This window comes from Coturnix japonica, chromosome 3 (assembly GCF_001577835.2).
Source record: "Coturnix japonica isolate 7356 chromosome 3, Coturnix japonica 2.1, whole genome shotgun sequence".
NCBI lineage: Eukaryota > Metazoa > Chordata > Aves > Galliformes > Phasianidae > Coturnix > Coturnix japonica.
The window spans coordinates 18,578,152-18,603,069 of NC_029518.1; the positions used below are offsets into that span (position 1 = coordinate 18,578,152).

The 24,918-nt window shown below is 38.7% G+C and overlaps 1 protein-coding gene across 2 annotated transcripts in view; it reads left to right on the forward strand.

The window, feature by feature from the left end:
* Positions 1-24,918, forward strand: part of PTPN14 (protein tyrosine phosphatase non-receptor type 14) — a 97,038-nt gene that overhangs the window by 60,187 nt on the left and 11,933 nt on the right. For both annotated transcript variants that reach the window (XM_015857322.2, XM_015857324.2), the window contains exons 5-17: positions 533-600; positions 3,414-3,484; positions 5,043-5,130; positions 6,464-6,552; positions 8,171-8,258; positions 8,878-8,960; positions 11,248-11,305; positions 14,528-14,606; positions 15,841-17,330; positions 19,438-19,581; positions 20,517-20,735; positions 23,600-23,728; positions 24,681-24,915. In XM_015857322.2, the coding sequence (XP_015712808.1) occupies positions 533-600; positions 3,414-3,484; positions 5,043-5,130; positions 6,464-6,552; positions 8,171-8,258; positions 8,878-8,960; positions 11,248-11,305; positions 14,528-14,606; positions 15,841-17,330; positions 19,438-19,581; positions 20,517-20,735; positions 23,600-23,728; positions 24,681-24,915 (2,841 nt within the window). The remainder of the gene's footprint in view (positions 1-532; positions 601-3,413; positions 3,485-5,042; positions 5,131-6,463; positions 6,553-8,170; positions 8,259-8,877; positions 8,961-11,247; positions 11,306-14,527; positions 14,607-15,840; positions 17,331-19,437; positions 19,582-20,516; positions 20,736-23,599; positions 23,729-24,680; positions 24,916-24,918) is intronic.

Below are 24,918 nucleotides of genomic sequence, written 5' to 3' on the forward strand. Positions count from 1 at the left end.
TTTTTTTTTTTTTTTTTTTTTTTTTTGTTTTTTTTTTTTAATATAATTGACTTGTGATTTCACTTCCTAGGCAGTAAAATTAAGCATTTTTCATATGGTTATGTAGAACTGTATCAGAGGTAGGCTAAATTATTTTTGCCTGGTCAGGACTGGAGACATTGGAGAAGCAAAACTATGTACCATTTTAAATAGACAGGCGTATCGTGGTCTTGTCATATGGTAGTATTAATTTGTTGAGGTTACAATAAGAAAAGAACCTCTTGCGCTCCCGATGGTTAAGCACTGCATATGGCCATAATATAAAGGATCAAAAGAGAGAAATTGCTTGTTGGCTGTTATTTGATCTCTTGTAATAGCACTTTTATTTTCAGACCTCTGTGTTAAAAGCTGAAGTACAAACAGAAATCTTTGTGCTGGGTTGTGGCTTCACAGAGAATTCACCCACTTGAAGTTAAGCATCTGCGCAAAGACTGAGTGTGGTCTTAATGTGTGTAGAAAGGGCAAAAATGAGTAATTGTCTTGTTTTTTCCAGCGGATTTTGGAGACTATCATCAGTTTGAATCTCATGACTTCCTCCGAGAATACGTCTTGTTTCCTATGGTGAGTTCCTTATCCTCCTGTCTTGTGGTCTTTTATGAGTAATTTCTCCAGGCCTCGGAGATGGCTTTGTTAATAACAAAGGAAAAGCACCAGCACTAAATTAGTAATAGCAGAAATAAACTTTGCTCTGCAATATACTCTATTGCAGTTAGATGAATAAGCACTATAGAAATCTAGCCCTTTTTCAGTTCCTGCTAAGTCTCCACTGAGAGTAAATGTCAACAAAAAAAGTGTACTTATTTGAATCAAAAAACAATTTGCAGCTCTTTAGACTTTTGTATATTAACTGTGCTGCAGCATTAGTACCATGGCCAAACAATGGAATATAAAAACTGCTGATGTAACAAGGTTGTGTCACAGGACAAATCATGCAATCTTTGCTCAAGAGAATATGAATTTACATCGACTGACTGTTAAACTGAAGTGAACAGTGAATCAGTTCTCAAAACGTCCTCCAGGGACTGTGCAGTGAAATTGTTTTAAATTTAAATGGGAAACTAGCAAATGATTTGAGTGCTGAGGAAAGTGTTTTAAGTCACTGATAGCACCAGGAACTATGGTGAAAAATGCCAAGCACTTGTAACCCATGACATTGAGTCCATCTGGGGGAATGAATTAAAAGAAAGGAGAAAATAAATATCACATTGAAACACCATCATCTAGAACTAAGGCTATTTTAGTTCAGAAACTCCATGAGCACAGAACATGGGCATAAACTTCATAAAATAAAAGCACTTGAAATTCTGTCAGGCTAGAAACAAAATTTGGAAGTAAGATGGGCTTCCCCTGCCCTAATTGTTACTGCCTAGAAATTATGCAGCTGGTTTCCTTCTTCAGTAAGTGGAAAGACAGAAGGAGAACAATTAAAGCATTTCATCCCATTTACCTTCACTTTTTGACTGCATGGGAACTACAGTAAGCAGTAAGCTGTTTGTCAATTCTCTAGTTTAAAGAGGTGTTGTTTACACAGTATCTTGATGTGAAAGTGCAATTTCAAGCTAGTGGGTGGAGTTGATTGTCACCTGAAAAAGATCAGCAAGAAGAAGATAAATTAATGAATATGCAGAGATCTGGATCTTTTATACCTAGATTGAGGGCTGTGGTATTGACCTTTCACTGAGGATCCTCTGTTAGCCTGACCAGTGGAGCAAGATTTCTTTGTTAGGAATAGGTGTTATTCAACTATTCTTGTTACAACAAGAATTCTTGTTAGGAATTGGTAATTGATGATTTTGTTGATGGCTTATGAACTTATGGATGGTAATGTAAGTGGGAAAGATGATGAACTGCAGGTACAGACTGAAAGGTGTAGTCAGGCTGTCACTTCATAAATTACTCCTACAAAGTTCTTTCAATATACTGATGGTGTTTTTCTTATTTAAAAAATAAATAAATAAATAAATTAGGGGAGAATCTAAGCTTCCAAATAAGATTTCCAGACACATTTCTATGTAGTTCAGCAGTTACTTTTTAGGCTAATATCCTAGAACTTCCTTTTGCGAGTCAATTGCCTTCGCTGTGTTGTTGTGGTTGGTAAGCTTTCCTCTTACGTCTGTGGTGTCTAGCCATTCATCCATGCTACTACTAATAAATCTGACAAGATCAGTGAAGTATCAGCTTCCTTAGCCTTCAGGAGCTGTTTCTTTAGGCATCTCCATCCCTTCTTTAACTTCTGGTCTCTGCCCTTCTGGGGAGGAGTGGGTACTATAGCAGTAAATACTTCACCAACAGTTCAGGGACAGTTGCTAAGTGCAACTAGTCCTGAAGCAAGTGGGAGTATTTCAGCAAATCTTAGGCACAATAAGAGCCTCCAACAAGAACACTGCGGTAAATTCATTAGTGAAGAGAGATGGTGAATGAGGGAGGGGCAGCTACCTTTTTACTGTTTGATCTTGTGAGGCTACAATGTGTGTCAAATGGCATTTCTTCAGCAGTGAAAAGAACAAAGTTATGTACACAGTACACCCCACAGGTGTGTAGCTGTGCATAGGCATGTACTGTGCCATTTTTCATTAGCGCGCTACCACTTTCACATTTTTGTGGCAGAAGCAAATATCAGAGGGAGGGCCCCACTAAGCAAGAAACAAGAAGTGTACTTAAGTACATTACATGCGATCTTAAGGCTTTTAAAAATAAATATAAGAGCTTAATGTTTTAGCTTCCTTTTTCTTACCTTGAATTTATGAACAGACTTCCTTTAAGTTTCTCCCAATTATTTCAGAATGTTTTCTACCATATATATAATTTAATTTTTGAAAGAAAAAAAAATCTACTCAGAAATGTGTCACAGTTTTAAAGTGAATTCCATTACATAGAAGAGAGAGCAAAGTTTTTGATCCCTATTAATATGGGGAAGGCAGTACTTGCAGACTGCAGGACAGGAAATACCCATGAGTTCAGTTTGCATAGTGTGTGGATTATTTTGGTCTGTTCTAGAAGGTATGTATTCATTTGTAGATTTCCAAGTGCTTTTCAAGGCTTGTTTGGTCCTTATCCAGGAAAAGATCCATGCTCTGCAGACTGTTCTGATTTTTGCAATGGAAAAACCCACCTTTGCACTGTTCTTGACAGTATCATTTTACCCCCAAAATACCCCATCTCAGACCATGATATTTTTCATGCATGTCTTCAGCAGCCCCTGCTCAAACATGGCTTCTGGTTTTTCAGTGCAGTTGGTGCTAAGCTCCATCTCTGTAACTGCCTGCAACAGTGTGAACAGCAAACAACCCTGAAACACACCATCGGAATTCCTGTCTTGCATTGTGTTGTCTCTTTGGATGAGTAGTTTTTAATGCTACTTAATATTCTTACAGGACTGGACCCAGGATGAAGCTGTCCTGGAGGAACTGACTCAAAAGGTTGCACAAGAGCACCGAACTCATAGGTGAGCTTGATATGTGAAGATTCAGCTTTACTTTCTTTTTTTTCAAGGTCACCCACCTTCCTGTACTTTCCTTCTTCCTCACCCTTTCTTTGCAGTGGTAAACTAACTTATCTCCATGTTTGTGTTACATCTAGCTGGATTTTTAATTAGTGTATTGCAAAAGATTACCTGCCTGTTGGGCACAAAGATTTGCCATGGAATCCCATCCCAAATAAATGAGCATTTCCACCATCAGATTAAAGGAACATGTGTAAAGCTACTTGTTATGTAGTAGATTCCTTTTTCTGTTTGGTTTCATTTAAATCCTGGTGATGAAAGACCCCATGAACAGGGGTGGTCCAGGGGGGTCTCTTCAAGTGTTTTCTCTCATTCAAGAGTGGGAAGGATGCATACATTAAGATGCTCCCAGTGAAAATGAAAGAAAATGTACTAGATCTTGTTGGGTTTTAAGTCTCCTTGTAGAAAAGTTAAAATACACAGTTACTTATCAATAATCTACATATTAGTCCTTTAGTCTTCCTTTGTAAATAGACTTCTTTTGTTTCGTCTAGGTGTCCTGATGGTAAAGGTATTCAAACCTCTACAAAAATGACAGTCTCAGTATGTTACTGGAAACAATCTTTCACATTCTATTGTGAATCTACATTTTAAGTTCTATTATTTGAATTGTAATTGGGGTACTTTATGAAAGCTGTAACATTCCCCATTAAATGACTGGGGGGGAAAAAAAAGGCTCTAAAGATGCAAGTAACAATCTTTGAGTGGAAGGCCATTCTCAGTATGAGTTTCAATGCAAGCTTGGGTCTTTGATGCAACCAAAGGATTAGCTTCCAAGCTGACCAGGAATAGGCCTGGTTCTGTTATTCAATCTTTGCTCAGGGCTGTTTGTGCAGTCTTGGTTAACTCACAGATTTGAAAAGTAAGATTTCCATCCCTCGCTGTGCTCTTCAGTGCTATTTCAGCAACACAAACAACAAATACTTATGAACAAATTCCACCTGCTTTTTCTCCCCCGTTTCTCATAAGTGTCTGGTTCCTATATTTCTGTTTGTAAGCTGTACTAAGGAGGAGCAAAGAGGAGAAATATTAATTGTGACCTTCTTTTGGAACAACCTGCAATCTATTCTGACCTGCTTTTAAGAGCTGAAGTCTGTCTGAATTCCTGAGCTGTGACAGGAGCATGTGCAGACACGTGTGCAGAAGTTTTCAGATGGTTTGTTTTCTGTTACGAAAGAGAACCTTCTCAAAACTTGTATTATTGCCTTTGTTTTTGAGCAGCCAATATAAAAATGTAGGTCTTTTAAGTCATTTTACGCAACTTCAGTGAGTTTATATGTTGTTTGTGCAAATTAGGACTCTGATGGCTCAAATTGGCCATCCAAGACTGGACACAAAGATACAGTCCAGTGCAACAGCCTGATGTTTAATAAAGCCTGGAAAAACATTTGATGCAGTGAACAATGGATCGGTTCAGTTTGTTCTTCCTATAGTTTGAACTGTGTTTTACGCCTTACCTTAGCAATGTACAGTAAAATTCCACCCCTTCCTCCAATTGCAGTGGCATTACAGCAGCAGAGGCTGAGCTAATGTACATCAATGAAGTGGAACGCCTTGATGGGTTTGGACAGGAAATGTTCCCTGTGAAGGTATGTTAGCATATATAAGAAAGAAACCCCTACATCCAATTATGCAGTGACCTTTGTAACACATCTGCCTTGTTCATCCAGAAGACCTGGGAGTTGTTTCACTCTTCTAGAAGATGAAATGATTTCTGGTAGTTTAAATGGAGACTGAAGCATGAGGGTGTCCTACTGTTGTTACTTCCCCTCCACCAAAATTCTTTTGACACAAAAGGCTGTTATGTGCCAGGGTCTGCCTACCGTGCATGCTCCCTTGGGGAGCTGAGATGCTCCTGAGGGAGAATGACTGGGACAAAGAAACCTCAATTCTGGTCTTACTTCACGTGATAGGAGACTAAGACCTCTTTTATATTTTTCTAAGTTGCTATTTATTAATCTTTAACTTTATTCTTTCCTTAATTTCTTACACCTACACACAGGTCCTCCACATGCTTAAAACTGAGGGGGTTGTTTAAGGTTTTATTTGCACTGGTAGTCAGTTCCTCTTTACTGGAAGCTTATTTCTGCCATGCTCAGTATGATTCCATTGCTATATGTGATGCTAGCAAAAAGTTTGTTTCATTGATTAAATGTTAGAAAAACATCTTTTTCAACATAATTTAGCTTTTCTAGCAAAAAGAAAAAAGCATTTTAAAGAGAAATACTGTAAAATGCAACAGGAGCACATATGGGATCCTGCAAGGAAAATGGATAGACACAAAGTCAGTAGTTTTTGAAAAGCATCTCAAGAACTGTGGACAGTATATGATGCATGCAGATGAATATTCAAGCAGTAATTGCAAAGCAATGCAGGCCATATCTGTATAACGATAGAGCAAGTACATCTTAGTGACATGCTATGATCTTTTGCACAGAATACTTTGAATGAGGAAGTGTGATGAGTAAACTTTTTGAGATGGATTCCATCTCCAGGTATGGTCTGTATTCTGAAGCCTCTCCGTGTTTTATCAGGTGACTGGAGAAATGATGAGTGTGAATGAGGACTGTTGCTTTTGGGAGTCATACGGATTCTAGATAGCTATACTCACAGTTATAGGGTATGTGAGCTGTTACATAACAAATGCCTGTTTGTGGTGTTTATGTTGTTACCTGCAGGAGAACCTTGGGCTCACTTAGCCTTAATCTGTTCTCACTTATCAACAGAATAAATCCACCTAGGTGTTAGTTGCTTTGAAATAATGAAAATCAGAGTCCTGAATAGCAGCAAACTATAGGTTAGTCAAGGGTTAGTCTTGCATTCATCCTTAAGAATGGCTTCTGTTTGGTAGTTCAGCATGTGTTCTTACCCATGCCTTTGCCAGTTTCTTGATTAATCTAAATATATACCCTTTTTGTGCAGGATAATCATGGAAATGACATACACCTCGGTATTTTCTTCATGGGAATCTTCATAAAAAACAGAATTGGAAGGACAACTGTGATCTATAGGTAAAAGCTAGGGACTTCTGCCTTTAAAGTGATCTTCTTTTCAGAGCTCTGTGTGTGGGTTTTTTCTTCCTTACTTAAATACGTGACTTCAATAGTGCCAATCCTCTCACTAAGGAGTAGTCACCTCACTGTTTTCAGCATTGGCCTTTTGGCCGTAAGGGATGTGATAAAGAATCATTTCTGATGTCCCTGAATGGGTTTGATGGCAAGAAAGATGTAGTTGTCTGTCGTGTATCATGTTCTACTTACAGGGCTTTGATCCTTTTTCTTTTCTTGCCTTTGTGTCTGCTTCTTTGATGCATCTGAATGCAAATCTGTTAAACCTCACTGCTGGCAGCCTAGGCACTCAGCGATTCTGAAATCTGGTTACCATATTTAGGTATCCCACTAAAAGAGCTGAATTTTCTCACTGCAGTTTTGAAAACTATGTCTGTCATTTACATGTTTGTACCACTGTTTTGGGTTTTAAGAATTACTAAAGCCTTTTTATTGACCTTCTCTTGTGGGTTTTGTAACTGAGAAAAAATTCTTATGTATGAAAGCGTTGCAAGAAATCTGCTACTGTTGAGTATTTCCATTAATATTGATGTTAACATGGAGTGGATTTTTCCTAGTCCTTGTTGCTGTTAGGATATGAACCTGAACATTAGTTTATAAAGTACACTCATTTTAAATCACAAACTATGGCTTATAGCAGACTTGAACAAGGAGAGTGTTGGTTTTCTTGTTGTTTTGCTTAGCTTTGTTTGTTTTGTTTTCACCTTAAATGGACATTAAATGATTATCTTTGAAAATGTCAAGTCTCTCTTTTCCATATGGCTGATGTTTTACATGTATAATTCTGTGAAGAAGTTAGATCATTCTTTTACTTGTAACATTCCGAAGACATCTTAAAATGCAGTGTCCAAAGCAAGAAGTTCCTTAAATGTAGAAATGATAGCTGGTGCTGGGATCCTTACTATTGAAAATATGCACTCCAAGCATCCTGCCATGACATGAAGAGGAATGCATGCTGCAAACAGAACAAACAAGTCCTTTCCATCCCCAAGGATTGCATGCAATGTACGCCAGTGTGTCTGTCTGTCAGCTATTTGTAAGAAGATTATAGCTCCGATCTTGTGTAACCTCACAATTACTTAGAAGAAAAAAAAAAGTGTGAATGTTAAACAAAGTATTAACACATAGCCTATGTAACCATGTTGACACGTTACCCATCTTTAGAAAGAATTGTCTCTGTAGGAGAGTTGGAAATAGCAGCAATGGCAGTGTAGGGATAGCAAAATTCCATCTGGTTGTAGTCAAGCAATACACAAATGCTGGTGTTCAGTGTATGTATTGCTAACATGTTTTCAGGGTACCTTCTGTTTGATTCCTGAAGTCAGTATTTTTAAAGAGAGCTTTTAAATTTCCTGCTTCAGGTTAAGAGATGAAAAATCTGTTTCTCCTTGAGTTGGAGCTTGATTTTCATGTTATCCTGGCCATGTTTTTTTCCACTAAGCAGCTACAAAAAAGCTTTCCCATAAAGGAAGACTAATGTTGACTAAGGGATTCTTAATGTGTTTGTGAAATGCTTGAATGTATGTGTTGGCAAACTGTACCACATATTTTTACTCTACAGGTGGAATGACATTGGGAATATTGCACATAACAAGTCTTCAATTGTTCTAGAGCTGATCAACAAAGAAGAGAATGTGCTCTTTCACACAGTAAGAAAAAGATCTAATCAGTGTTATCAAGAAATCTGCTTATATAAAGCGTATTTATTAAAAACCTTTAAACCTTTTAAACTCTAATTCTAAACATACTTAAGTAATAATATGCTGGGAATTTTGCAAAAAAACCAACTGAAGTACTTGTTCAGTGAAGCATCCATGGTGCCACACTGCCTTTCATGCTGGCATGTCAGTAGCAGCATAAGAAGCTGTAGAAACAGCAGACAAGCTACCACACGTGCATGTGCTGGAGCTCGAAGAGTATAGTGTTGTTTTGCACTTAAAATCATCTACTTCTCACTGAACCAGGCCAGCACAGAAACCGAACCAATAACTTTCAGCCATTTTGTTTGTTGTCGTTCTTTTCCTTCCTCTGTGACTTAGCAGTGAAGAGCCTGCGTGTAAAGGCATGCCATGCTACTTCAGTAATTCAGTGCCTTAAACATTCTTGAGGGCACTAGGCATGTTCTTGGCAATCAGGTTCTGTACATGACAGACCTTACTAAGCATTACTACAGTTGGATTTGTAGAACTCTTGTTATTTCTTGGTAAGAATAACAAAATAAACAATCATGTACATTTTTTCATCTTTTTTTTTTCTTTGTGTTTAAAGGATGATCTTGAAAATGCCAAATATATCTCACGGCTCTTTGCAGCAAGACATAAGTTTTACAAACAGAACAAAATCTGCACAGAGTGAGTACTCTTTCCTCAGAATTATATTCTGACACCCTGCTTTGGAAGTGCTCAAAGTTTTGGTGTGTCTGGGTCTGTTGTTTTTTCTAGTCACTCGTGTCAGTTACTCTGCTTTACTTTGCTGCTTTTTCTTTCTTGATTTAACCGTCATCTAGAGCAGAAGAATAGATTTTTTTTCTGAGCCCCCAGAGACTTGATGTATGAGCTCTGTTGGGTACTGCTCACTGAACAGCCAAATCTGACAGAATAATGAATTGAAGCCTTTAGTTGCTGTTGTTCATAACAACGCAGAGTGCTAGTATAAACTGGATTGAAAGGTGACTTATGTTAACATGCCAAAATACGCATTACAGTAGCATTTTAAGGATGTGCAGTGCATCTAACAAGTAAGATTGGTGGAAAACATAGAATATCCTCTTCTAATTTGGGTAGCATAATTTATCTGCTTCTTACATTCACCAAGCAGGGAGGAAACCTGGGAAAGTTCATCAGCATAGGTATTCAAGCACAACTCAGCAGAAACTAAATCTGAACCCAGAGTCATTTACAGGCTCTGCTTTGAGCACTTAGTAAAAAACTGGTCATGAGCTCACACGCTCTCACAGGTGTATTCATTCAAACTGAAGGAGGAATTCATAAGACTTTAATTGTTCTAAGTCAGAAATATGTTTATTAGCCAAGAGTGCTTCTTTTATACCAGCACATGGACAATTTTAGTTTGAGACCAATTTAGCTTTAATAAGTCTAGAGTTTTGTGAGTGTTTCAAAATATGCCAGATTTGTATAGCAGTGTGATCAGGAATCTTTTGCAAAACTTAAGTTTAGACAGCTAGTAAACTATGAAGTCTCATCAAAAGCTCTAATTAGAGCTGGACATCCAGTCTGGTCAGTTGGAAAATAAAACCAGTAATGAAGGGATGTTTGGGAGGTCTAACTTTCTAGAATTACATATGCACGCAATATTTAAACATATGGTAAATTGCAGGTATTGGAGAGACTGATGAGGGTAAGCTACATGTGGTGATACCTTTGCATACAGAAAAAGATGTTGATTAGATTGCAGATAATGCTTGGAACCCTTGGAAGTTGAGCAGATGACCAGAAAAGTCTTTATTAGCAGTGTATAATGCATTTCAATAGTCCAATGCTAAATTTAATACTTTGAGAAGAAGTGAATTCAGAGAAGTTTCTATTTATCTCCCCTGTGACAGTCAAAAAAGAAAACAAAATGCTGTTATCCATTGTCTGACAATTATTTCCCCTTTAGAGCTAATTAGTGGGGTCAGCAAGGAAGACTATTCCATTTCAGTTAATAATCTAAACAGCAGAAGCAATAGCTTTTACTCATGGTTATTTCTGAGTACTGAGCTGTAAGTATATGGGTATGATGAACTGGGTGTATCAGCTTTATATACAACTTTCAGATATTTGAATTAATAAAGACAAGGAACATCAAGAGATCAGTGCAAGAAATAACTGGTGTTTGAATGAATTTTTGCTACTAGAACTGCTTTCCTTCCTACCACTCATATGTTCTCATGTGGTATCAGCTTCTGCGTTAGGGGCCACAGATATTGATGACTGCATATGCCAATGTGTGTTTTCTAGCCAAGTAATTTTCCTGACCTCTGTGTTAAAATTGTAGTTGTTTGCTTTCCTGTGTGCATTTCCTCTAATTGCACATAACATCATTCACCAGATCAGAAACTGTAGGAGGAGAAATTCCACCTTTCCTCTCTTCACGTAAGCACTATATTTCTGCCTCCTTCAAATTATTTCTTATTTCATTTTCTTTCTCCCACATTTCTCCTTCCTTCCACTGCACCTGGCTATTCTAACACTGTACTTGGTCTTGCTGGTATTAACCAGTGCCTTTTTTTCTTCCTGGTCTGTGTGCATTGCTTTGGAGTGATTGCTTTGAATTTCATAAGATTGTATATTATTTTTTAGTGTTTGCTTTAAGTCATCTGAGACTGTGCCTGTATGACATGTTCAATTTTTATTGCTTAAGAGACTTTTTTGTTTGATTCATTTTCAAGCCACTGTTCTTTTTTCTTGTGTTTCCAAGTAAGCTAAATAGAATAACCAATGAAGGGCATGTATGTTTTGGAATTGGAATACTGTATTTAAAGAAACATGTAAAGTATTTTCATCTTATTTCCTTTTGTTTAATCTCATAAATGAGCAGTATTTACAGATTCTTCATGTCTCATTTTTCCCATTCATTCCATAATTAGAATTGAAAGAGTGTAGACTCAAGCACTTCTCTTAACTTTTGCTTCCACAGACAATCAAGTTCTCCTCCCCCTATCCGACGACGGCCTACTTGGAGTAGATCGTCTTTGGTATGTACTTTGGTGGAGTCTTTAAGAATGTCTGATGAGATTTTTTAACCACTTCTGATGAGATAGGACATTGTGTAAGATGGAATACTTCCTAAATTTCAAATAAACGCATAAAATCATTTCTTGTAGACAATGTGATTGGAATGAGTCTCAAGGGTGTGGCTGCCCAAGCCGATTAGTTTAACTGGATAATATCACCACTGACTCTCTTAAAATTACAGTCTTCAAGGCACTACATTTTTACTTGCTTTGCAGAAACTAAGAGACTTTTCTACTGGATTGATTCTATAATCAGTATCTAAAGAAAGCAGCTCTCTACAGCCTAGAAATACCGTGAGCCATCTTTTGCTGAATATGTTGAGACCAATTCAATGCATTAATATTACAGCTAGTTGTGTTTTATCAATTCCTTGATTTTTGTATAAGATCTACGTTTAGTTTACTCAGCTTACTCTATTTTTAGTCTCGAGAGCTTATTCTCTGTAGAAAGTCACAGTGATTTTAAGTAAAATTTTATAATTAATCCAGGAATCTATTTCAGAGTTGTTTAGTTTTTGTTTTTTTTCACTCTGTTCATTTCCATTTGAAATTATAAATATTATAATTCTGACCAAAAAAAAACAAAAACCAAACCCACCTTTTTTCCTGAAATCTTGATCAAATAAAATATATCTGTTATAATATCCCCCCTCTGGCCTGGTCAGTTCTAAGGACACTTTTTTGGATCTAATTTAAACATCCAGTATGTTATTATTTCTTACAGTAATTCAGAACCCATTAAGTAAGAGTAGTAGCACTGGTGATCCTTTATAGCACTGGTACATAGTGAGCAGAAAGCTTACGAGGGCAGGAATGTTTTCTTGATGTCCTCTGGACATGATAACTGCTAGCAGAGATGTTCCAAAACTAAGACTAGGCATTATTGATGTTAGGATAATTTTATCTTTGCAGATTTCAGTGCAGGCTGTTTTTCTGAGTGCGTATGCATAGCCCATTAGCTCTAAAAGTTGCATTTTGTGTTTCCCAGCCATTTGCAGGAAACCTGTTGTTGATGGCTTTAGCTTTCTTTGTCCTTTCATTCTCTGCTTGTTTCTAGGGTGTTTTAATACAATACACAGTGGTTGTGCGTTATGTTCTCTTAAGTACACCTAACGTATTTTTGGTATCTGCTAGCTTGGCCCCTGGAGGTGGCTATGAAAAAATTAAAGTGAAGAAATGAAATGTGCTCTGTGTTCTTATTCTGCAGCTTCAGATATATCACAAAGTGAAAGAGAGAGCATTCCTCTGGTAGATAGAGAAAAAAGCAATCTACTTGTTAAGAGGAAAACCAAATCCCACTGCTTGCTTGTTTTGAAGTGGGCAACAAGATAAAAAATAAAAATAAAAAGGAGGATCAAAATGAGATATGCTTGTCAGTTAAAACTTGAACGGGGCTCCTGTCCATTTGTGTTGAACTTTAATGTGTTCGTAATTGTTTTGCTAACTTGTTTGAGCCATTCTCTTTGAGGAGAAAAAGGAAAAAAGAAAAGAAAGCCCTCCTGTCTGTTTTCTGCTTTGTATGCACTTTTATACGCCTGCATATTCGCTTGTCTTGTGTAGTAATAAATCAGTAGGCATAAATGGGAACTGAAGTGGAATCTTTGGAGTGAGGCTGTACCACTTGACTGAGAATCCTGTTTGTTATTTTCACAGTAAGGCCCTTCATATCGTTTTGACATAATGGTGGTCACAGAATTGCAGAATCGTAGGGGTTGGAAGGCACCTCCAGAGGTCGAGTCCAACCCCCTCTTTGTTATTTTAAGGCCACTTTACAGTTTCTTTTCACAGAAAAACCTTCTCCATATATGTCATGTTTGTTTGTTTGTTTGTTGTTTTTTAATCCAAGTGATCCATAAGTTGGGTATTGAAGTTCTCCACACCTCAAAACTTTTAATACTGTTAATACAAAAGAAAGTTTAGAAGAAAGAAAGGGAGGAAAAAAAGCCCAGACCATTTGCAGATATGCAGGTAGCTTCGATACTGTCTGCTTGTATAATAAAGGCAACTATCTGCTCCAGATCTAAAAATTTCCAGTAGAAGTAACTCTCTCCTTCCTTGCATGTTTCCTCCACCCACCATTTTTCCATTTTCTAGGCTTTCATACATCTTGATTTGTTCCTATGTGGGTTGTCAGGATTAGTCTCCTTTGCCCAAAATGTTCAGTGAGAGTAGGTTTTTATACCCTTAGAAGTAATTCATCTAGCAGAAATATTTCCTGTTATCTTCTAGCTCTGGTTTAACCATTTCAAATGCAAAAATTCATATGTGCATTCAGTTTCTTTGATTTTCATTCTGTCTCCCTGTTTACATAGAAAATGTAAATTTAACCCCTTCCCCACCCCCTCTTCAGTGGCAAACTGTTGCTTGATGTTCACAGTGTGCATGTGCATGCAAAGTGAAATCATTTGGAGTTTCTTTTTGGCCTTGGGCATCTGCAGAATTCCTATCCGCAGAATAGTTTGAACTATTTAAATCAGCTTAGATGACAATCCCTTGTTCTGTTGTGAAGGGACAGAGAAGAGCATCTTCCTTCTCTCCCTGCTCTCCTTGTGTATCAAAGTATACTTTCATAAATTCTGCTCAGCAGCATCAGTTGAGACATTACAGTGCAGGTGGTGAAGTGCAATTGCAAACTGTAACAGTTTACCGATGGACAAAGTGGAATATTGCTTCAGCTGTGACTTATCTCCCTGTAAATAACCCTACTGCTTTAGTGCTGAACTCTGGGATCTTTGTTTTGTTAAAAAAGGCTTTTCTTCATTGAATCCAATATTCAAGTTACCTGCAGTTGGATTCTAAGCCCATCTGTGCTGATGCTGCTTCTAGGTCCCTGAGTTTGTTCTCTCTTCAGCTTTTGACCTGATTAGGTGTTTGGGTGTTGGTTTTTGTTTGTTTTGATTCTACAGGGACCATGGATTTCAGTAAACTTCTGAATGTTCTAAGTGAGATGGGAATCCGGATGTTGTTTTCTGAAGTGGTTTGCTATGAACGCATCTAGCTGGTCAGTTTTGGTCTCCCTAACAAAACTTAAGCATTTACACATGTTGAGCATGTGTGTTTGGCTGGGTAGGAAGAAGCAGTATTCAGTGGAGAGGGCAGAGAATCATTTTTCCTATATTTCATTTGCAAAAACTACAGCAAACTGAGTTCCTAATCCTTTTCTATCTTGTGCTTTTATTTCAGCCCAGACAACATCCATTTATACTGCCTCCTATGCATGTCCAGTGTGGAGATCACTACACTGAAACACATAATTCACAAGGTACTTAGAGCATGTATGTTACCTCAAGTGGACCTTAATGTTATGTGTTTGCAGAGAAGCTCCTACTCCTTATATCTAGATTTCTAGTACTGCTATGATCATGTTCAAGCTGCTGCTGGAGGGCAGCTAGCAGTCCTGAAGCTGCTACTGCAGTAAGTCTTGTGTTTAAAGTAACGTTTCAGTTCTAAAATATTTTTTGCATGACTATATGGACCTTAAACTTGGTATTCCAGTTCAGCAAGCTGAAAAAATAATTTCTAAAGGAAGTCTGATGGCTGAACTCAAAGGCAATGCCAGCTGTGGGTGGGGACAAAAATGGAGTGAAGGAAAATGAAACAGCAAAATATCTTTTCTTGCATTAATAATCAGTGTGCCATGGTCACAAAACTCAGTATGTGTCTGCCTGCATCATATTTACCGACTGCAGTAGGGTTAACAACTTTTACCCCCATGTTTAACAAATAAATTCTCCAAGAGGTTGCACCAGGTTACTTTGATCAAGGCTGGGAATAGAGCCCAGCCTCTAAACACCTTGAATTTCATACCCTTAACCACACCCGTACTGCCTTTTGGAATACATGCAGCCAGGTCTGTTTGGCTACGTTCTCTGCAGTTCCTGAGAACTAGAGTTGAAGTGCTCTCACTGGTAGAGGAGCTCATAGTCATACTATTCTGGAGTTATGAATGTCAGACTAGTTTTAAGGAAGAATTTGTTACGTTTCAAAATGAGCCAATCAATATAGTTCTCTAAAGAACTATATGTATAAAGATTTGTTGTAGTAGCCTCTACTGTCTTACTATTAAGTACAGCCACTTGAAGGGGGATATTTTTAATTTTAGATGAACTGTAAAGTTCCCTCAGTCTTGCTACAAATTCCTTGAAAACATAAGTTAGCACTGCATTTCTAAGGTGAAAGTAGTATCAGTGAATCCTTCCAGGGTGCTAAGAGAGATGCTGTTCTTCCTTGCCAGGCAAAAACATTTTCCTTTCTTTCCCTTTCATGTCTCCCACAAGGATCTTAGCTACAGTATTTTGCTGACTGTTGGGAGTGTTTATGAAAGTTGCTTCATCTTAGTTCTATTTCGGTGACTCAAGGATGCTCCCAAGCCCAAATGTTCCCTGCAGCTGTACACTAAGCTGTCTCCGTAACTGTTGATGCAGTCTGCATTTGAATCTTTGATAACAAGTCCTTGTATGTTAAATGTCAAATGTTTTTATCTCTGCTCTACACAGACAGCATTTTCCATGGAAATGAAGAAACTTTCTACTGTAGGTCTCAGACCAGCTTAGACAGGTGTCCAGTGGACTTCAGCTACTTGAATGGTAATGGACCCAATGGGAGTGTGTGCAGTGCACACAGCATGAACTCCCTGAATCGTTCACAAAACTTCATCCAGGCATCTCCAATGTCCTCAAATCTGAGCATCCCTGGAAGTGACATCATGAGAGCAGACTATATCCCCAGCCACAGACATAGTGCAATCATAGTCCCGTCTTACCGACCAACTCCAGATTATGAAACTGTTATGAGGCAAATGAAAAGAGGGGTGATCCAGATGGACAGCCAAAGTCAGTCTTTGAGGAATCTCAATATTGGAAACACACATGCTTATAACCAGCCAGAAGACCTAGTTTACAGTCAACCTGAGATTCGAGAGAGGCATCCTTATACAGTCACATATGGACCTCAGGGTGGTAGCTATAACAAGCCTGTTACCCCCTCTGACCAAATGAACCCTAAAAATGCTGTGCAAAATAAGACAGCAGCCAGTGCCATATCGCACACGGTCAGTACACCAGAACTGGCTAATATGCAGCTGCAGAGCAGCCAGAATTACAATACTGCTCATATGTTAAAGAACTATCTCTTCAGACCCCCACCCCCATACCCACGCCCACGTCCTGCCACCAGCACACCTGACCTTGCAAGCCACCGGCACAAGTATGTCAGCGGGAGCAGTCCCGACTTGGTCACACGCAAAGTCCAGCTCTCAGTAAAGACGTTCCAGGAGGACAGCTCACCCGTCGTCCGTCAGTCACTGCAGGAGGTCAGCGAACCCCTCCTTGCAGTGAAGCACCATGCGGCTGTGAACAAGCGCCATAGCTTGGAGGTCATCAGCAATATGGTACGTGGTATAGAAGCCATGGCATTAAAAACCTTAAACGCTCCTCTACCACGCAGGAACACCTTGCGGGAGCAGGTGCAGCCAGAAGAGTCGGTTCAGATGGGGCATGAAGTTCAACAGGTTCCTCATTATCATCACAAAAAGACATTCTCTGATGCCACAATGCTGATACACAGTAGTGAAAGTGAAGAGGAAGAAGATACCACAAAATCTGTGACACAGATAAGAGCCCTCCATGAGAACATGAAGTACAGTGCTCAGTTGCAAGCTGCCTTGGCTAGAATACCAAATAAACCTCCTCCAGAATATCCTGGGCCTCGAAAAAGCGTCAGCAACGGAGCCCTGAGACAGGACCATATTAGCACTTCTGTGGCCGTAGCCAGGGCCAAGGCCATGAGGCCAGGGCCCTCCAAGGCCATCAGTGTGTCTCGGACAGATCAAGTGGCAATAAATGGGTCCTCGCTTGGGCCCTCTATCTCAGAGCCTGACCTCACAAGCGTAAAGGAGAGGGTGAAGAAAGAACCAGTCAAGGAAAGACCTGTGTCCGAAATGTTTTCGATTGAGGACAGCATTATAGAGAGAGAAATCATGATGAGGGTAAGTGTCTTCCTTTGTTGCAGGGACTTCTTGAGAATTCGTAAGCATACAGGTCTGTTTACATGTCCAATAGCTGTTGGGTCAGTAAACTATGGGGAACACGTAGGTGGGAAAACAGTGTTTTGCTTAAAGCAGACCTGGTGGGTCAGCTACAATTATATGGATCTGGACTTCTATTTTTTTTATTGTACTCACTATGTGATAAATAGTTATTTAAACAATGGATGAATTTACAATAAAAACTGTGTATTTAAAGACTTCAGTGCCACTGCAGGCAGTGGGAGAAGTGAGGTGTGCTTGCACTTCAGCGACTTGTATTTTGAAGTTGCTTGTGCGACTTGTGGCTTGAAGTTATGCACTGAGAAATACAACTGCAGTCACAGAAAACAAAGCTTTTTGTTTTTTGTTTTGGAATTTGGCTTTTAAGCAGTTCCTGAAAGAAATTAACGAATGAGCCACAGAAGGAAATAATTTGGAATAGACTTAAATTTACATACTACTGTATATTCAAAGAAATTTAGAAAAATTATTTATAATGCTTCTTGTTCATTAGTGATTCTTACACTTATGTAATAGTTAGCAATTAAACTTGGACCTCTACGTCGTATCATGGAAACTGAGTTTACTCCATATAGCATCTTAACCTTCAAAAACAGATTTCCAAATATAAAACATAGTATTCTGTGAGTGAATACTGCAGATGTTGGTGAACAAGAAGCGTTACAGGCTCTTTTGAACTTCTGGGGAAGTAAAGAAAAAAACTTGCTGAGATGCAGAAATCAAAAGGAATTTTGGATGTGAGTGAAGGGTGAGCTGAGAGGTTAGAGGTGCTGAAGTGCTCCTTTGAATAATGACACAAATCTGCCTTTGGTCAAAATGTGTTTTAGTTGTAAATATATTTTTTTTTCGGAAGTAAATTAGTTGTGTTAGCATTGAGCTTTTGAGGTGGTTCCTAGTTCAGGTGCCTTAATGCATGCAAATGTTCCCTTATTGTAGGAACCCCATACTACACTAGTGCTGGTTTGAAAACCTTAATCTTGCAAGAGCAGGCTTTAGCTTGTAAAGAGTCATAAAAAGTAAAAATGAAAAAAAGCAAAAGGAAAAGGCTTGTGTTTTCCTCCCTCCTGAAATAAGAAAAGAAAGCAAAGAGTTTTTGGAATTTTGCTCTGCCTTTCTGTTTGTTTTTACTCAGTGTTCTGGAGGAAAGTGCTGGTGGTGAAAAAGCTCACAGGCTTCTGAAAAAACACACTGTGTCTGAGGGTCTTCAGGTTCAGTTTACTATTTCCAAGAGCTGAACTTGGTCTGTGTGGTGACCACAGCTTTGGTTCTCAGCATGCTGAGAACCAGGCTTCCATAATGCTCATCTCTTCATCCAAATCTGGGAGAAAGAACTGTGACAGGAATAGAATAAAACATTCGTGACTTGGTTCATTCTGGAGATTGTCTCCTTTCTCTGTGACTCCCAGAGACATTCGGAAGGCAGCAGGATGAGCTGAGAATTTGTACTCGGGTTTGCCGCATTGTAGCATAATACAAAGCATGAATGTGAGAAACAGTACCTCCCTAAACACACCTCAATTTTTAGTGTGAAATACATCACAGGTACTATTTGAATCACCATACCTGGGTGCATCAAAAGACTTCACTTTGAGTATTAATACAGGATGCTTTTTTTTTTCTCCTCTAAAATACATTTGTATGTTGGAATAGATTAAAATTATTGCTTTTAAAAAGACGCCCCAGGTGTCTTGGCTACAGTAAAGCTACTTGAAATGTACAGGGTGATGTGTTTTGTGTCCTAAGTTCAGAGCAGTATTTGCAGAAAAATGCTCAAGATTGTATTTGTGTGTCTTCTGATGGCACGTAAACTGTATTAGAAGCTGGGATTGCTCCTTTGAAATTAAAATTCTGTGCTCGTGTAGGAGCAGGCCTTTGAGGAATAACAGGAAGAATAGAGGTTGTATTTGAATTTATGATGCTAATGGTGATCATCTGCATTCCTTGGCCAGAAAGTTGCAGATTTTGGAGATTAAAAAAACATTCCAGCATTTTACTGGCATTATAAATAATCACACAGAGATGAAAACGTGCCTTTTCTTGCCAAAAGAATCTAGAAAAGCAGAAGATGGCAGGCCTGGAGGCCCAGAAGAGGCCCTTGATGTTGGCAGCACTGAACGGACTTTCAGTTGCTAGGGTTCCAGTGCCGGAGGACAGCCAGGATGAAGTAGCCAAGGTGCCAATGGATGAGAGGGTAAGATGCAGGCTCATGAAATGTTCATTTCCTTTGTTCCCAGCAGTACGAAGTTTCTAAAATATTAACATTCGATTTAACATATGAAACAATTTCTCATAACCATTTTTAGAGTCATTAATGTCAAAGGTCTGCAACTAATGCTTGTGCATCTTCTGATGCTAAGTGTTTTAAGTCTCTTCAATATTCACATAAGTCAGTGGAAGCTGGGGCTGTGCACCATTTCACTGCAGTCAGCATCATGTAAGATCAAGCTGTAAATTTAATCTTTTGCACATATTTTGCTTGATAAAGGAGTATTTAAAAATATCATCCTTAGAATATTTCATGTTCTGGTACAACTAACAAGTTCAGGTAATGTCTGAGCGAATTAAAGAAAAAAGCTGACTGTCTCCTAATGTTTGCACATCTGAGTATGTGCATGTATCAGGTTGATTTCAGAAATTAAAAGCAGTTTCTGCTGTTAAGATTTCAAAGACATTTGCTAAGAATATTTCTGGCTTTTTGAGCAGAATTTTCCAGCCTTATCTTTCTGGTATGCATATGACAGAGCTCAGCCTCAGTTTGCATGTGTGTGAGGTTTTGTTCAGTCACAGAAGCTGCATACATGCAGGCTGCACGGTATTTTGAAACTGGATTACTTCATATACAGATATATACAGATAATATACAGAATCAGTATTGTATTTAATGTGTTTTTCCTTCGTATGGTATCCATCTTAAAAATAGCGTTGCAATAAAATAAAACAAATGTAAAATTTACTTGTTTCATTTAGTAGAAATAGAGAAAGTCATGTTTCCTCAGACAACTGTGACCAAAACAAGAAGAGAGTGAGAAAATATTATGGTTGTATGTTGAAATCCAGAAAACTGATGGATGGGGTGTTCTACCAAGAAGAGTTAATCAATTGGTATTACTTTCTGTTAAATCCAAGTGCAAAATCTTGAAGCGAAAGTTGGAAGAGGGGATGGTGTTTACAGAATACGAGCAAATTCCAAAGAAAAAGGCAGATGGGATCTTCACCACTGCTGCCTTGCCTGAAAACACTGAGCGCAACCGCATCAGGGAAGTTGTTCCTTATGAGGAAAACCGAGTGGAGCTGGTGCCGACCAAAGAAAATAACACAGGCTACATCAATGCTTCACATATAAAGGTAAAAGCTTTCTTGGACTTTGTATTGCAAATGAAGTTATGTTAGAACTTTGTTTGCATTTCTGGATGTACAATATTATTTTCCATAATTCGGGAACTTAAAAAAGGTAACTTAGTCAGAACAGGGTGCGTCATTGTACACATCCATCAACATAGGCACCTCTACAGTCCCATGTCGATTAACGTGCATGAGTTGATTTATTTGCTTGAGATTTGGAATTCATTTTAAGAAGAATTCTTGCTTTTTTTTTATGTGCATCTCTGCCAACTTGTTCTCTGATGGCTAATGGAGAAAGAGATGCTACATTCCTTAAACTTCATGAACATGAGTTAGATCTTCTCTAATATTTAAAATATAAAACAGTTTTCATGGCTGTATTCCGCATCCAAAGAAAACCAATGCTGTTAGGAGTAATAGGTGTATGGATGTTTGTGTAAATATTTCAGGATGTTCACATAAATATTGTAATATTTTGTATATGGTGATGAGATCTCTATATTTCTGCTTGGGTACTGCAGTAGACTTCAGTGTTTTAAAAAAAAGGTTCTTGTCAAGATACTCAGATTTCTTTTAGTTAATTGAACATAGAAATAACTTAAGATAAGACATGACTCTCTTACTCTATGAACATGGCCAATTTTAACAGTTTTAACTATATTGCAGTGGCTGCAGATGCTTGTTTTTCTTTTCCAGTAAGAACTGACAAAAGTTCTTTGCTGGTTTTTTTGCTCTATCCTGGGAGAAGTAACTCCTTTCCTTCAGCTGACAGATACTCTTGTTGTCAGAGAGGGCTGTCTGCTTTTTATCGTTGTCAGAATCCAAATTAAAAAGAAATTAATAATAAACAAAACATCCCGTTAAATTTATGTTTTACTGGAGTAAAAGCCTTTTAAAATTTAAAGAGATTAGCTGGCCTCTTTGATTGTAGTTTACAGTATTAAATCCTGTTGAATCAACAATTTCTGAACCAGAATCTGGGCTGGCTACCATTTCTCTACTGTAGCCTGGTAGGTTGCAGATACTGAGTTTTTGCATAATCAGGGATTGGTACGATGATGGATTTCAGAGCCCATAATGTTTCGTCTACTTTGTGGGAGGATAAAGAACCCGAGATTCCTAACATAAATTATTCCCACAAGCCTGTACTAGCCTGAAAAGAATTTTCCTTGGCCAGTTCTGAGTCCACATTTCACCTTGAGTGTCAGTGTTGGACATGTACTCATTTCACATTCACAGAGCAACCAGGAACACACACAAATAGTTCAGCACATGACAACAGTCTGTGCCAGTGTTTTTCCTTTGCACTCCAAGTGGTGCTTACTGAAGCCAAACAGATGTTCTTTTGCTAAGAAGGTGAAATTGCATCTGCAAAATTTACCTCAGTGTCACAGAGTGTTTGCAGCCCAGTGTTCAATTTTTAATATCCCACAGTCAGGGCATTAAAATGCAGTAAACATTCCAGGCATCACATTCCCTTCTGACTATTTATGGGTCTCTCATATCGTGTGCCAGGAGGCTGGATATTTGGACCAGAAGTCAGCAGACAAAGAGAACTCCTATATCATCCTGATAAGATCCATGCCTGGAGGATTCAAGCTCACATCACACGACCTGTGAGCCATACGGTTTTTCAGTATTTCTCTGCTTATTCACCACTGACCTTTGCAGTTAAGACTTGAAGATCATCACCTACACCTGAGATGCATATCATAATTAAATTTATGGATTAAGTTTTTGAGACCACTTCACCTGATTGTTTGGGTCAGACCAGCATTAATTGGAAAAGCTCAGTAAAGCCATACCACATGTGCCTGAACCAATTTGGCAGTGCAAGATGCATGCTGATGCTGTAGTGATTTTATTTACATCTAGTGCAAGAGCTTGAGGAACTTACTTGCATTGGATTCGTAGAGTTTAACTCTCCCTCCCAGAGGAGAATGGTGCATAGTATGAAGTGAAAGAACTAAGTGTACAGGGCTACTGAGCACTGTTTTCAGTGGAGTGAGAGATTTGTTACTATACAAAGACTATGCTAGCTATAGCTGCAAACATCCAGGTTTTAATCCAGTTATGTATTGGGGAAATAGACTTACATGACTCCAGCGGAATTTACTTATATAAGTAGATGGCAGTTTCTAAACTGAAAAAAACTTGAGGTAAGTGAGGAATAGATACATGAAATGAAGCCTGTCTTGATCTCACCTCTAGCTGGACCTGTCTGACTGTTGTGTTGTATGTGTGGGCATAACTGCAGCACCTCTGGCCACATCTTCAAGAGCGATTGGTGTAGTAAGAATCTGTTTAAGAAACTATTTTTTCCTTGAGTGGAAAATAGTTGGGGGAGACCCTGAACAGCGGAGGCCTTTAGCTGCCCTAGTGCAAAATATTTTTTCCATTCAGCCTTTCTGTACTGCTGTGAGTTCATTTCCAGCAATGTAACGTCTTTTAAATGTATACAGATACTTCCTGATGCTCAGTTCTTTTTCATCATGGGTTTGTCACAGAGCCCAGGGAAGTCAGTCAGCTGCTTATTTGTACTTAAGCCATGTCTGAAACAGGGCCTTAGAATACTTTCATCTGAATAATCCAGATGCAATGGCAAGAAGAATGGATGACATTTTGTTGAAAGCTTTATGTTTATGAGCATCAAGAAAGGACTGGGAAACACAAAAGATTGGGTTTTGTCAGATTTGCTCTTATCAAAAGGATGGTTCATGTTCAGAAATTTTGAAAAACAGTGGAAGAAGAAAGCAGCAAAGGTTTCATTACAGTCCCTTTTGTTTAAAGGGCAGTTCTGGCACAAACGCTGCTGAGTACCTGGGCACTGATTGTTTTTTGGTTTCTTTCTTCTTTCTTCATCCCAGGTTACTGTAGGCGGAGAGGAGTGGCACTACATTGCTACCCAAGGGCCTCTTCCACACACGTGCCATGACTTCTGGCAGATGGTATGGGAACAGGGGGTGAATGTTATAGCCATGGTCACAGCTGAAGAGGTATGTAAAATCACAGAACGTGGATCTTTCTGATGTGAGTCAATCTCCCATTATCGTGGCCTACCACTCCACTAACCTGCTTTTCTGTCAACAGTCCTTTTTCCTCTTATTCTCTTTGAACATACACCTGGACTGCTCTAATACTGTATTTTGTAACTTTCTAATACTCATTTTGGCAAGTACTAAAGTGAAGTGAGCAGAACACCCATTTCTCCCTGCTTCACTCCAGTTTGGCCAAACAAAACAAAGATGTTTCCACTGGAATGTGAGAGTGCTAAACTGCTCCTGGTTGAAATGACACAGGCTTCCACACTGTCCAAGGCCAGTTCTGCATACCATCACTCTTATCAGCTGAAAAGAGACTAGAAGCTGTTGTTTCCGTATAAGTGTCCATGTAAAAGAAATAATAAAAAATCCTTTTATTCTTACGCCAAGCAAAACAGTTATTTCTATTGTGATCCAAGAACTGTGTGCTATGTTATTAAAAACTGGCACACTTTGCTAACTAACACTGCGTTCAACTTTATGCCTGATTGCTTTTAACAAACACAGGGAGTGCCATACAACATCAAGTCACTGTCCAGTTCCCAAGGCTGATGAAAACAGATACTTAGAAGTTGCTGTAGAGAATCCCTTTCTATTGAAAGGAATTGCCTAGGAGGAGAAAATTTCCTGAGATGTTGTAGACAATATCTGGCTTTTGCTCCAAGGCAAGTTTGTTCTTCAAACATTTCTAATGTGTCTGCTCTACCTCTGTAAACATTTTCTCATTCCTGTTTTTTACATTCAGATATATTACACGACTGAGAATTTTAATGGATACTTTATTCATTGGGTGCTCCGTGCAATTCTGGTAATTAGGAGTATGAAAGTTTAGCTTATCTGCAGAGTTCTATTTTCTCTGGTTGCAGCAACTAACTACTATTTTTTTCTTCTTTTATGTGTGGTTAAGGAGGGAGGAAGAAGTAAGAGTCATCGTTATTGGCCTAAACTGGGCTCTAAACACAGCTCAGCCACTTACGGGAAGTTCAAGGTGACAACCAAGTTCCGCACAGACTCCGGCTGCTATGCAACCACTGGTCTGAAGGTCAAGCATCTTCTCTCTGGGCAAGAGAGGACAGTGTGGCATTTGCAGTATACTGATTGGCCAGACCATGGATGTCCAGATGAAGTTCAAGGCTTTTTATGTA